This window comes from Carcharhinus amblyrhynchos, chromosome 2 (genome assembly GCF_965287045.1).
Source record: "Carcharhinus amblyrhynchos chromosome 2, sCarAmb.v2.hapA, whole genome shotgun sequence".
NCBI classification, from domain to species: domain Eukaryota; kingdom Metazoa; phylum Chordata; class Chondrichthyes; order Carcharhiniformes; family Carcharhinidae; genus Carcharhinus; species Carcharhinus amblyrhynchos.
In genome coordinates, this window is record NC_137325.1 from 69,171,002 (window position 1) to 69,185,958 (window position 14,957).

Genomic DNA, 14,957 nt, shown 5'->3' on the forward strand with positions numbered 1-14,957 from the left:
GTTGAGATGGTTGATATGCATGCAATATGTCAATGACCTTGATGAAGAAATTGAAAATTGTATATCCAAATTTGAGTATTATACAAAGCTGAGAGGCATGGCCATTTCTGATGGTGGGAGATGGAGGTAACAAACAATATAGACATACTGTGGGCAAAACTGTTGCAGATTAAAGTAAATGCAGGGAAAGAATGAAAAAAACTTCAGAATATTTTGATGTAAGACTAGGAGTTTTGATGGGGGAAATGTACTTGTTTGGATTTTGGTAGTGACCAGTAATGTATTTTTAAAGCAGACAAAATTTGAAATCCTAGGTATTTATCCAGGGAATGAAAAGGCTAATGAAATGTTTACCTGTATTTCAAATGCATTGAATACAAATATGATCAAGTGAATCTTCTGTTGTATTAAACTTTGACTAGACCACAACTGGAGTACTATGTTTAGTTCTCCATCACCAAACATTAATAAAAATGTATACTGGCCTTGCAGGGAATACAGTGCAGATACTAGAGTGATATTGGGGCACGAATGACTGATAAACTTGTCTTGTATTCACTTTTGTTTAGAAGCTTAATGGTGATCTAATTAAGGTATTTAGAATCATTTTGAAATGAGCTAACAAGTGGCAAGTAACATTTCCATCACACAAATGCCAGATGATAACCATCGCCAGTAAGAAACAATGTAACCACTGCCCCTTGACATTCAGTGATGTTATCATCACTGAATCCTCTACTGTCAGCATCCTTGGGTTACCATTGACCAGAAACTCACTTGCCACATAAACACAGGGGCTACAAGAGCTGGTCAGAGGCTAGGAATACTGTGACAATAACTCTTCTCCTGACTCCCTAAAGCCTGTCCACCATCTACAAGGGACAAGTCAAGAGTGTGATGGAATACTCCCCACTTGACTGGATGGGTGCAGCTCCAGCAACAATGTAGAAGCTTGACATCATCCAGGATAAAGTAGCCCATTTGTTTGCACCACATCCACAAACATCCACTCCCTCCACCACTGACACTCAGTTGCAGCAGTCTGTACTATCTACAAGATGCACTGCAGAAATTCATCAAAGATTTTTAGACAGCACCTTCCAAACCCATGCCCACTTCCAACTAGAAGGACAAGGGCAGCAGGTACACGTGAACATCACCACCTGCAAGTTCCCCTCCAAGCCACTCACTATCCTGACTTGGAAATATATCGCCATTCCTTCACAGCTGCTTGGTGAAAATCTTGAAATTTCCTCTCTAACGGCTTTGTGGTCAGCCCACAGCACCTGCACTGCAGCGTTTCAATAAGACAGCTCATCACCACCCTATCAAAGACAGTGGGAGATGGACAATAAATGCTGGTCATGTCCTGCAAATGAATTTCAAAAAAATTGAGAAAATTCTTGTGTCGATATGGGGAAATCTAGAAAAAGTTAACTTTGAACTGAGTCATTTGGGACTGAAATTAGAATGAACCTTTGCGTAAAAAAAGACAAGTAAATATCTAAATGAAATGGGATGGAGGAACTCAATAGCCTCCTCCAGTTTCCATTTGTGGTTATTTCTTGAATTGGGAGCATGTTCCAGATACGATAAAGTTTAACCTCCTTTGTTGTGGATACTCTGAAATTCTTTTCTTCAACTATTACTTCTTACGAGATGAATTAGTTCCTGAAATTTATTCCAAAGACTATCCTTTTCTCAAAGAATCAAAGGTAGTTCATGGAGAGATGGATGTAAAATACTTGTGTTGAAAATCTTTTGAGGCAAGCATCCTTCCTAATTCTCGCACCAGTATGTTGCCCAACCCATTCATATATCGTATAAAACCATGTGTAGTATAAAACGTACTAGGAGTGAATGATTTGACAAATTTACCTTTCCTTGCACCATAAGCCAAGAAAATGGTATCATCAAAGAGATTATGTACAACACTTCACCTAATCTCTAAGCACCATGCATCTTTGTTTTATCACAGTATTTAACAAATTGGAACATTGTTGCTTATGGGATGCCAGGACTGTCTTGATTCTGCATCTAAGATTCTCATGAAAGAAACAAATGCATCAAAACTTCGGGATACCACTGCATAAGCAATCATAAATGGAAAGGTGATATCTATCTTCCTCCATTCAGTGGAATTTCCCAGGAAGAGGAGTTAATTTGTTTGGACCAGTATCTTGTTCAAAAAAAGTAATGTTATTGTGAATAACTAACAAAAATTTGCTTCAGTTGCATGTTGGAAAATTTAAATGTTATTGATGCCAAAGGCAGAAACAACCTCAGTGGTGTTTCATATCAGTTTGGTTGAATTACCAACAAACTTTTCTTCTTTACTAGGCATCTCCAAGAGTCCATGTGGATGATAATTTGGTTGCTAAATTGGCAGAAAAGTTAAATTATGAGGATCCTACGCCAGAAATATTTGATGACATTCAAAGAAAAGTAGGTTTGAAGAAAAACTTGCACTTTATTCTTTATCTTCTATCTTCCTCAGGTTTGTGTATATCTATGCTAGAAAACTGGGGCATTCTGGAAAATCAGTTTTCCACTGCCAACTTCAGCACTGCTCCATAGTAGAGTGAAGAGGAGCATTTATAGAAATCAGCAAAGATTCCATCAATTTTACATTTTTAAGTTCCTCTATCAAGCTAGTTCACTAAAAGTTGGTCATAGAAGTAACCAATCTGAATTTTCAATGAAACTGTAATTCAAACTGTAGGTTCTCTGAGAATTGAATAGTCTGTTGCCATTACTAAATATCTTTAAATTTGTCACAAATTACAACAATAAGCAGTGTAGATGGAAGCACAAAATGACAAAGATCTATCAATAAATTAAGCAAATAGACAAAATTCTCATGCAATTCAATATAGGCAAACGTAAGATCAAACACTTCCTGCTGAAAAATATATAGAAGTACTTAATAAATTTTGGAAAGCTAGAAATAGTAGAGACCCAAGAGAATTGGAGGTCCATGTACTTGGATCATTGAAATGTCACAAACAAGAACACAAAATTCATAGTGAAGGGGATTGAATATAAAAGTAGGGAGGTCTTGCTGCGGCTGTATAGGGCATTGGTGAGGCCGCAGCTGGAGTACTGTGTGCAATTTTGGGTGCCGTACTTACGCAAGGATATTTTGGCCTTGGAGGGAGTGCAGAGGAGGTTTACTAGGCTGATGCCGGAGTTGAGGGGGTTGAGCTATGAGGAGAGGCTGAATAAACTAGGCTTGTACTCGTTAGAGTTTAGAAGAATGAGGGGAGATCTCATTGAGACGTATAAGATGATGAATGGGATGGATAGGATAGAGGTGGAGAGACTCTTCCCGCTCAGAAAGGACAGTAGGACTAGGGGCCACAGCCTCAAGATAAAGGGGGGGCGGTTTAGAACGGAGTTGAGGAAGAACTCCTTCACGCAAAGGGTGGTGAATCTCTGGAATTCTCTGCCTGTTGAAGTGGTGGAGGCTACCTCGCTAAATATTTTTAAGAAGAGGGTTGATGGGTTTTTGATAAGAGAGGGGATTAAGGGTTATGGGGAGAGGGCGGGAATGTGGAACTGAGCCACGACAGATCAGCCATGATCTTATTGAATGGCGGGGCAGGCTTGAAGGGCCAGATGGCCTACTCCTGCTCCTATTTCTTATGTTCTTATGTTCTTATGAATACTGACTTTACTGTTGCTTTAGCACAATCTCTAGATATAGAGTCCTGGTTTGGCCACAGCTGGAATTCTGGGCACCATAACTTAAGAAAAACACATTGGTCTTGGAGATGGATAAGTCTGCACTGTACAAATTGACAACCTAGATTGCAAGGATTAGCTTAATCAGGAGAAAGTACAAACAACCTAGGTTGTATTCCCTGGAATTTATGTTGGGGCTGATTTGAAAGTTTAAAATATTGAGAGAACTGATGCGGTAGATAAAGAAACTCTTTCCATTGACTGGAGGATTGGGAAGTCCAGGACTTGTGGTTTGGGAGGGGAGGGTGCAGAATCGAAGAAATGGCGCCAGAACTTTAAAGAGTGAAATAAGGAAACACACTCTTCTGCAATTGAAATTGATGCTAGGCCAATAATTTTAAATCTGAGATTGACCATATCTTTGGCTAACAAAAATCCAAGGGCTATATCAAAGGTAAGTAAATGGAGTTAGCTCGTAGATCAGCCGTGGTATTAATAAATGACAGATTGGGGCCGAAGGGCTAAATGGCTTAGTCGTGTGTGTCAACTCTTTTTAAATCGGAGTTTGAGGAATTTTGGAATTACAGCTAATCCAGAATTCGAATTTCAAACATATCCATGAAAAGTAAGGGGTACTTTAATTCCTTGTTATCCTGGCATTCAGAAATCACGTTGTGGATGAGGTCTGTTAAAATAAGAGCAGCAACTTGCCACTGCTTGCTATTCTACCGGTAGCCTGCTGCTTTCCTGTAAGCTTGGATTTTAACCTGTCCTTTACATGGCCATAGCAGAAATTGGTGGAGTGTTGCCATTAATGTGCAGACTGAGTCATGATAATCACTGCTATTTTTGCCAAAACAAAGGTCAAAGGAGGCTCAGTGAGGTAGTTGGTTTAAGTTTCCCTGTGGTCCAGGCACAATTGGAGTGTTTTCCCAGACAGCACAGAGTAATTATGTTTCCCTCATACCTTTATAAAGAAACCTTGGGCCTCCCTTGGGTCTGGATTCACTCAGCATCACCTGCAGACCTCTAGATTAAGCTACCATAGTACTGGGGACTGTTCCTGTGGGTCTCCAATAGTAGCCATCTGCCAGTCAAACTGTGAGGTAGTGAGTTCAGTAATGAAAGCAACACGCTAGATGAAAATTAGGCTTGAATGTTTAAAATTGGCTAACTTCAGCCCACTCTGTTAATCAAATCCACGTGTTTTGTTTGATCATATTTCATCTGATAACTGAGGAAGATTAGAATTCCGCATAAGATGTCAATTGTGGTCAAAGATTGAAACCATTCAAGTCTCTAAGATGCAGACTTTGAGCCCTAGCCCTGCTTCTATGAAACATCTAACTGGTATCAAGGCTATGTAACATGGTTATCACCGTTGCACTCTAAATCTCCGAAGTAGCTGCAGCTGTAATTTAACTAACTGAAGGCTGAAGTCTGTGCTTCTTATCGTACTTTTGCTTATCCACCCTGTGAAGGCCATTAAACATAGAACATAGAAAAACTACAGCACAATCAGGCCCTTCGGCCCACAAGCTGCACTGATCATATCCCTACCTACTAGGCCTACCTATAACCCTCAATCCTATTAAGTTTGAGATTGTTAAGTTTCCCACGCCAGCATGATGAGAAAAGTCTCTAAAACCTTATTTTAAAGCTGTCAAGGCTCATAACTTTTGCCTACTTCAAAGCTATTAATGTCAATTCGTTTCACTTAGCTCACTTCAGTGCCACAAAATTTCCATATTACGTAATTATTGCAAAAGAGGACCTAGATTTTCTGTCGACACTTGTCAGTTTCTCAGAGGTAGTTGGGGTTGGAAAATTGCTCAGGGGTGCATAATGCCAAATTTGTGATGTTTTCCTCCTCCATTTCCTACATTCAAGGCTCAGCAGTAGTCAGTACATACTTACTTGAGCATATTATAGTGAAATACAAATGAAGGAATATATTCTTGTATCAACTTTGACTGCTGGGTTCAGGGCACACATGTACTACTGGAATGCATGAACCTTGCATACAGGCAGAAGAGGAGTCACCAAAAATGGTGAATTTCACAAGCAGTATGGAGGCTGCACCTCCAGTCTGATGGAAAATCACCTGAAGTTGAGTACAGTTGTGCAGCAGCCTAAAACCTGTCAAGTGTCCCTGGGTGTATTCCCACTACTGAGAGATGGATATTCCAGGTTGAGATAGTTAGAAAGAGTAAGAAGAGATAATTGCAAAATATATATGGCATTGTCAGCAATACTGCATTGTTTCATTCTTGAATAGAAACTGTTAACTCCTCTCCCAGATGATCTGGGCAATCCTACCAAATATTTTTCTGTAGAAGCTGGCAAAGTTAAAGTGTAGTTTCTATAATCAGTATACATATGTATTTCTTGTTGCTACGCCCACCCACTGCAGTGCAGACATGATCTGCAACCAGATCTCTACTTGTAGCACTGTGAGCCAATTGCTAAGAACATCAGAAGGATGGTATAGGTTTTATTTCGGATCCCTTTAGCATGCTCAATGTTTGTCCATTGATGCTTTCTCACAGTGCTATGGTTGTCTGGAATGCGCCGAGTTCCACCATTGTAGGTGCAAAATTACGTTTACTGCACAATAGTGAGGTCTTGCATCAAAATGTTGAAATTTTTGTACAAATGTAGCGTGTTGTGTCTTGAAAAACTAATATTTGTTTGTATTTTTATAAAGGTTTATGAAATGATGCTGAAGGACGAGCAATTCTATCCCTCTTTCAGGCAAAATCCACTTTATGTACGGATGTTAGCTGAGTTGGACATGTTGAAAGATCCAAGTATCAGAGGCTCAGATGATGGTGACTTGGGTATGTGAATATCTATTTATGCAAATAATATGGATTTATCCTTGTAACCACTTGTTAGTGCATTAACTTGGTTCCAAATAAGAATTACTTACCAAAACCTTCTTACCATAATATACATTCAGATTCTAAGACTGATTAAAACTGAACGGAAATTCTAGACCATCTTAACCTACTGAAAGGCATGTGTAGATGCAACTAATAGGAATAGGCCTTAAACCTTTAATTTGAAACAGAAAGGACGAAGTGCTTTCTTGCACCACAGTTTTGCTGGAACAGTCTAGTGATTGGTCCGTTTATCTGGTTTTTGTAGTTTTAAATTTCATGGGGGTGATTCTCCATGAAAAAAATTCCAAGCGTTGAATTTGTGTGAAAACTCTAGTAAATCTTGTTGGGTCTTTTTCAGTGGGAATATCAAAATGATTCTCCCACACTTGGGCATTGCAGAGTGCACTAGCGTAATTCACGCAAAAAATCAAGGAGTGGGGCCTATTCCCGCTGGAGACTGTGCGTGTGTCGATTAGCCCACTTCGATTTTTTTGTTTACCCCCTCAGCCCCTATTCCTGACCTGCATCCCTCTAACACTGATTCCAAAGCAGAGTGGCAGCGAGAGACCTCCTCCTCCTCCTCTTCCCCCCCCCCAGTGATCACCATTTCCCATTGGTGATGCCTGGTGGACAGTGCCACTTTGCCCCTTAGGCAGTACCCATGGGGCTCCCTCCTTACACCTGATCTCTTTGGGGACCTCACTGCACCCACCCCCCTCTTTTCCTCCAGCAGGGTTGGTCTGCCAGCTCCCTGCAAGTAGGAAATATTGTAAACCCCTCTGGAGTGAAGCACTCCTTGCAGGGTGGGGGGAAGCAGACCGAAGCAGGCTCTAATCATTCGTTAACACTAATCATATGTTAAATATATTAAAATCAGGGATTAAATTTATACAGTTCCATGCCGATTTTTGGTGCGGAGCTGACTGCACTGAAATCCAGCTACTGGAGGTTCTTGGAGGCCGTGGTGCCCAGCGGGGAGCCAGCTAAACAGCTCTGCTTGAGTCTCCCGGCAGTGCAATGGCCTAGAAGAATCTCACCCCCCAATATCTCCTACTATTGTCCCCAACTTCAAAGTTGTGCTGTAAAATTAAGTCTTGTAGACCCGCATCTTGGTCATTTATTAACCCATTCTTTCCAAATGCCAATTAATTCTGTCCTGAATTATTGTCGATGAAAATTTGTCTTCCAGTCATTAAGCCAATATGGCCTGTAGTTTCTGGGCTTGTCCTTGCATTTTAAATGGTTGTAACATTTGTATGTTTGAATGTCTTTAATCAGGTTTCCATCTGATTAAAATGACTCTTTTTTTTTTTAATAAGTGATTGGAGTTAAGTGTAATCTTTAATCCTTTGTTTCTATAGTTTTAATTCAGCACTTACAATAATATAGTCTCGCGTTTGATGAGAATTAGCCCATTGAAACAGATCTGGTATATTTCCATATAATAACAGTGCAAACATTATTACTGCTTGATAAATTTTAGCTTAAAAATATATACAATGCTTCATTCATAAGATAGTAATACAGTACTCAAGTCAATATTCAGTTCTAATAAAATCAGTTATAGGTGCTAACAAATTCATAGATTATTCACTGCAAAGCAATATTAGTAGCCACTCATGAAAAATGTTTCTTGCATACTTATTTAAATAACTGGGGTTACGCTGCTTGGAAGTACATAGAAAATAGTCCCAATTGCACCAGAGTAATGCCTTTCAGAAATACAAATTTGAGCTTCAAAAGGTTGTATCTTGGAGATAATGCAAATTGATGTAGATGTTTCCTAGATAAAAGCTGTAGAAACATTCATAGCCAATAGTTCCTACCTTTATTTTCTGAATTGGCAGTGTACAAAGCAAATGTAAGCAAATAGATGAAAGACAAAATGAGCTAAAATTATGTCCATCATTCTACCACTTGGTTCAGTAGTTTGGAATAAGATCTGCAGTCTGTCAATTTATGCTGTAAGAGCTTTTTAAATCTAGGAATTGAAGTGCCATTGATTATCGTAATTTACTATTAAACTCAGATTACTATTTCAAAAAAACTTTCAATACTTATTTGAATATGCCCAGTGTTTGTAATGGCAATAACATTCAGCTTAACTTTGAGTCCAACAGATGCCAGACTTGAATCACTTTAAAATTGCTTGGATCTCAAAAGAAAATTCTATCAACTGGAGGGTTAAGACCTAACTTGGCAAATTGCCAAAGCTTAAGTTAGTGTCATAGTGGATACTTTTCAAAGCTTTCTACCTACATCTGGTGGTAGAGAAATGGTATTGCAGACATTTTCCGTTGTCTTCTGTTACCAGAGTGCACTGTTTTCATGTGAACAAAGTTGACCCATCTTGCAATGGTTTATTATTACTTCTATAGCGCAATAATTTTCAATGTTACATTTCTGGATAGCATTGATATTCTATCCTTTTAACCTACATTTTCTTGTTCTTGAATTAAGGTAAAATTAATTTATGCACTTAGTCTGAAATAAATATCTTAACTTGTAATTCAATGAAGAATATTTGGCCTTTTAAAGATATGATTTCATAGCTTTTTTACTTAATTCAGAAAATAATCCCACCAAAACATTGAAAACAAAATTACTGCATTTTTGCCATTGCTATGGATAGGTTACCTCTCGAACTGGGAAAAAAAAATGCAGAGTTCCTGGTTTCTTCTAGCAGAATCACGTGATCTGCGCCTTCCTCCATCTTACAACAGCATGTCTAAACAACTGTCTTCAGTTCTGTTACCCTCAATCAATGTTATTTCATTATATAGCTCCATGCATTTTTATGCCATTTTAAATTTTACGCTAAATACATGTTTCTGGGCATGTATTTTTACCCATGTTGAAAGCTTATTGATTTGTAAACTATTACTGAAGAATATTTTTTCCACTGCTTGCTGTAGCTCATAAGTGCGTAATATGCTTGCGCAGAAAGGACCCCATATTGATTTTGAAGTCCAGCATAAAGTTCAACAACTTGCCAAATCTAAGTATTTGAAGCACCCAGTGCTTTAGAAATATAAATAAAAGAAACTTAATTGTGGCACACAATTTCTTGACAAACCCAGTCCCACGCCCGTATGTTCAGGTGAAGAGGAAAATAATAAGAAAGGAAATTGCTTTCTGAACACTGTGTTGCATCACCTTTTCAATGCCAGTGTGTAAGTAGACAGTATAATTTGAAATTATGAGCCTAAAATCACAGATCAACTACTCTCTCGTGCACAACTGCCGTGTTCTTGGCTGGTTGCAGGTGTATAGGTTTGTTTTACTAGGAATCCTTTGAGTATTGTAGCATTAGACGTTGGCAATTTGCCATGACTTGGCAATTTTTCTTAATGTTTAATTTTACTTTGTAATTTTTATTTCAAGTACATGACCTACTGTACTTTAGTATTATTTCACAAAGCATTTTTTACATTCTGAGCTGATTTTTGTTTTCCCTCTCCAGAGTCTTTCAATGGCTCTCCAACTGGTAGTTTAAATTCGGTAAGTGCTATAGACAGTTAAATAATCTCATTTACTGCTAATCACATAAAAGATGTTTGCTTACATGCTGAAATAAACTAATTTCCACCTGTCAACCCCAAAGCTAAGTCACCACTTTTTTTGCTCCTCTTTGTTTCTGTGCAAAACTTCTTTTGCTGCTTGCATATATAGTGCTTGTGCAGGTGTTCTAATATCTATAGATTAGCTTGTTCTGGCTTGGTTCCATGTCTGGAAGGATGCCTGCTTAAATAATACAATTCCCTTGCGTCATTGTGACATAAAACAGCTCAAGCTATGAATAGTCAAAAGGTTATATGGAATATCAGTGTTTTTTCTGTAATTTAACTTATTTGGGTATCCTTTACCTCTTAGCAGATGTTCTCCAAATCTTGTGCTTTATAAGTCATTCTGTAATTATATAGTAAATATCAAAGGATGGAATGAAACTGAAACTTTTCTAAAAGATATTCATGGCACAGGAAGTGTTGATTAATTGCTGCCTTTCAGTGAGGTGCTTTGACATGGATAATAATATATTCTATTGATATCAGGACAAACCATTTAAACAATTCTCTAGAAAATTTGCATAGTGTAATATAATTCTTTGACCATTTGATTTCTGTTTCCAAGGAAGCTTAGTTCAATAATCTGTGTATTTGTAAGACGGAAGTCCTGACAAATGGTTAGTCTGAGTTGTGTTTGTTAAACAGTTCCTTTTATAACTTTTTAATAAATTTACTGACTCTGCTTAGTAACACGCTTGTGAAATGTTATGGGATATTTTATCAAGTTAAAAGTTGCTATATAAATACAAGCTATTGTTGTCATCCTCCCCAATAAAATAATTTCAATGCACTATGCTATCCTGGCTCTGTTCCCTCATTTGGCCCCATTTCTCCCTTAAAGTCTGAGAGATGCAAATTTGAATGCATATCACAGATATCTGATTTAGCTAGTCAATGCTTAATGTGGCTGGACCACCTAAAGCACTATCAGGTTCTGCACTTGAATGCTAAAACTAATCACTATTCCATGGTCATCTTAGACAAAGATAGCCACTGGATTATTTTCTTTATAGATACTTTATTGTTGAACCCCTCTCTGTCTCCTCCACCAACACAGTGGTTAGTGTAGCTGTGTCACAACGCCAGGGACCAGGGTTCAATTCCAGCCTTGGATGGCTTGTCCGTGTGTGTGCATGGGCTTCCTTCTGATGGTCCTGATTTTCTCTCTCCGCCCAAAAATGTGTGGTTAGTGGATTGGCCATGGTAAAAATTGCCCCTTAGTGTCCCAAGATATGTAGGTAAGATGGATTAGCCATATTAAATGTGTGGGTTTACAGGGCTAGTGCAAGGGAGAGGTACAAAGAACAACCCAGCACGGGAAACAGGCCCTTCGGCCCAACGAGCCCGCGCCGCCGCATCACCCTACACCTATTCTACCCTGCATGTCTACGAATGGAACCCCTAACTTAGCCAGATTCAGGGGAGAATAGTGTCAATTTGGTAAAACCAGTCAGCCTAAGAGCACATCTTTGGGGTGTGGGAGGAAACCGGAGCTCCCGGAGGAAACCCACACAACCACAGGGAGAATGCGCAAACTCCCACAGACACAGGCCCAAATCCATGTATCTGCACAGCTAGCAGTGCTAGTCACCAAGCTGTTGCGGTGCCCGTCTACCGGTCCAGGATCAAGCACACACACCGACACGAAGTACTAGGCCACTCCCAGAACTTCCAAGAGCAGCCCACGCACGACCCACCGTGTGCATGCCCCTCGTTTGACACGAGGTGGACCTCCACCTGTGGAATAAAAAGGTCTTGGGTAAACTACTCTATCAGAGAGTGGTGCAGACTCGATGGGCCGTCTCCTGCACTGTAGGGATTCTCTCCTTCCAGTAATGAGCTCATGGACTTGTTATACTAAGATTGAGACCGCCCAATTGCTTCTACCACTTTCCTTCCTTCCCCAATCCGGGCGCTCCGGTTTCCTCCCACACCCCAAAGATGTGCTCTTAGGCTGATTGGTGTACCAAATTGACACTATTCTCCCCTGAATCTGGCTCCATTAGGGGTTCCACTCACATACACACAGGGCAGGGTAGGTGTAGGGTGATGCGGCGGCGCGGGCTTGTTGGGCCGAAGGGCCTGTTTCCCGTGCTGGGTTGTTCTTTGTTCTCTCTAGTCCCGAACTTGCATTTTGCTGTAATTTCTCTCCTGTCTCCAGTCCAATCTCCTGTTCCCTTGACCCCAGTCCCACCAAACTGCTGGCTGTCCAGCTTCCCTTCCTGGTTCCCAAGTTATTTGATAATGTAATAGTTTCTTCAAGTATTGATCTTATTTAATTTAAATTTGCTGTCATCATCCTGCTCCTCAAAAGAAAACACCCATGATCTCACTGTCCTTGAAAACCACCACCATAATCTGATTTCTATCCCTGACACAATATTGGACCGGCTCTCTCTCTGACTGTGACAAAGGTAAACTATCACTACGCAACCTTTTTGCAGCTTTTGACCAAGCCATCCTTTCCCATCATTTGTCCACTTTCAGCTGATTATCTTTGGTGTCTCTCTTTTTCGCCCCAATCTCCCCCCTCCACACGCACGCACACACGCGCGTGCGCTCCCCATCCCCCTCTCTTCTCAGGACCTGCTGTCTTGCACCTCCATGCTGTCCTTCAGTCACATCATCCAGAAACATTGCATTATTTTTCACATGCACCAGCAATAATACCTCTACCTTTCCTCCATCTGCCTCGAAGACTCTTGCTGTAAAGTTGTCAGAATGCTTGCCCAGTGTTCAGTGCTAGGTGGTGAGCTTTTATTTCCTCCCAGGTAAATATTAAGACGATCAAAACTGGTGTCTTTCTTGCCTACCACAAACTCTGTTCCCGAGCTACCAATTCCGTCCTCCTCACTGGCAGCTATCTGAGCCTAAACCAGGCTGATCACAGCTTGCTGTCACATTTATCCTGCAATCAGATTCTGACCACATACCCCATCACTAAGACTGTTTTATATCCATAACATTGCTTGACTCCATCCTGCCTCAGGTCATTAATACCTTTGTTACCTCTGACTATGCACTCCTGGATAGTCTACTGCCTTCTCCCACTGTAAACTTGATGTTATCCAAAACTCTGGTAATGTCCTTAATCATAACAAGTCCCATTGACCCATCATCCCTGTTACACTAGCTCCCCCGGTTATGTTTTTTTCAAATTCTTCCATTATCTTGCCCCTTCTTGCCTCCCATTATCTTCAGCCTCACAATCCTCCAAGATAGTTGCTAATCTAATTCCGTCTTCTTGAGCATCCCCTTTTTTAATTGCTCCAGCATAAGAACATATGAACTAGGAGCAGAAGTAGGCAGTTCAACCCCTTGAGCCTGCTCAGCCATTCAGTTCCCAGGCCATACTGTCTGGTATTTGCTCCCTAAACCTCTCCACCTCACATTCCTCCTTTATATCTTTTCTTCAATGCCACCTGTTTGACCAAGTTTTTTGCCACATGCCCTTATATCACCTTGTGTGCTCGGTGTCAGATTTTAATTTAATGTGCATTTTATTACATTAAATGTGTTAGTTAACTTTGTAAAATATATGTTTTTATTCCTCAGTCTCTAGATGATCTTTCAAATGCCAGCTCTGAAGAGTCTTTGCAATTGCTAGTATCTATTAGTGACACTGGTAAGTGATACTACAAATATCAGTTTGAGTAGAAGCATAACCTCTGGACAATGTTGATTTGTGCAGTATGCTAGTCAGAGCTTTCCTCAGAAGTACCACAAAGCAGAGCATTAGTTGCACACGTGAAGCTATGTGGGTTCACAGAACAGCTATGTCAAGTAGATAGGGAGAAAAATTCTTAAATTACATCCAGGAAAAAGATTTTAGCCAATGTGTAGAAAACTAAACAAGGAAATGGGTGATTCTGGATCTAATACTCAGAAATGAGCCCAGGTGGGTGGCAAGTGTGACAGTAGGCGAGCATTTTGAAAATAATGACCCGTAATTCAGTTAAATTTAGAATGGCTATGGAAAAGAATAAAGTAAAGTTTATTTTTATTAGTCTCAAGTAAGGCTTACATTAACACTGCAATGAAGTTATTGTGAAATCCTCCTAGTCATCACAGTCCAGTGCCTGTTCAGGTCAATGCACCTAACCAGCACGTTTTTCAGAATATGGGAGGAAACCCATGCAGACACAGGAGGAATGTGCAAACTCCACACAGACAGTGACCTGAGCCAGGAATCGAACCCAGATTCCTGGCGCTGTGAAGTAGCAGTGCTAACCACTCTGCCACTGCGCTGCCCCTAAGGATAAGGATGGACTAGAAATTAAGGTTCTTAACTGGTGAAAGACTAATTTTACTAAGATGATATGATTTGGCCCAAGTGGACTGCAGGTAAAACTGTGTCGGGATCTTGGGAAGAGTATAAAAAGTGCAGGAGAGGGTACAGAGGAGATGTACCAGGATGTTGCCAGGGCTGGAGGATCAGAGTTATGAGGAGAAATTGGATAGGCTGTTTTCCTAGGATTCCAAACAAAGGCTGAGATGGTAGAGATGCGTAGGATTGAGAGGCAGATATGGAGTAGATAGGAAAGCACTCCTTCATTAGCAGACGGGTCATTAACGAGGGACAAAGATTGAAGGTTAAGAGGGGATTTGAGGAGAAACTTTGTCACCAAGGGTAGGAATCTGGAAGTCACTGCCTAAAAGGGTGGTTGAGTCAAAATATCTCAAAATTTAAGGATTTAGATATGGACCAAGCACTGGAAAATGGGATTAGTATAGTCAGGTCTTTGTTGATAGGTGTGGACACGATGGGCTGAATGATTGTAAACATCAATGAATCTAACTGAAGGAGTCCATTTTATGGTGG

The 14,957-nt window shown here is 40.1% G+C and overlaps 1 protein-coding gene across 6 annotated transcripts in view; it reads left to right on the forward strand.

Annotated features, from left to right (window-relative positions):
- snx13 (sorting nexin 13) overlaps positions 1–14,957 on the forward strand; it is a 172,340-nt gene that overhangs the window by 130,718 nt on the left and 26,665 nt on the right. For all 6 annotated transcript variants that reach the window (XM_080207214.1, XM_080207234.1, XM_080207243.1 and 3 more), the window contains exons 14-17: positions 2,341–2,445; positions 6,392–6,524; positions 10,033–10,070; positions 13,691–13,760. In XM_080207214.1, coding sequence (XP_080063340.1) covers positions 2,341–2,445; positions 6,392–6,524; positions 10,033–10,070; positions 13,691–13,760 — 346 coding nt within the window. The remainder of the gene's footprint in view (positions 1–2,340; positions 2,446–6,391; positions 6,525–10,032; positions 10,071–13,690; positions 13,761–14,957) is intronic.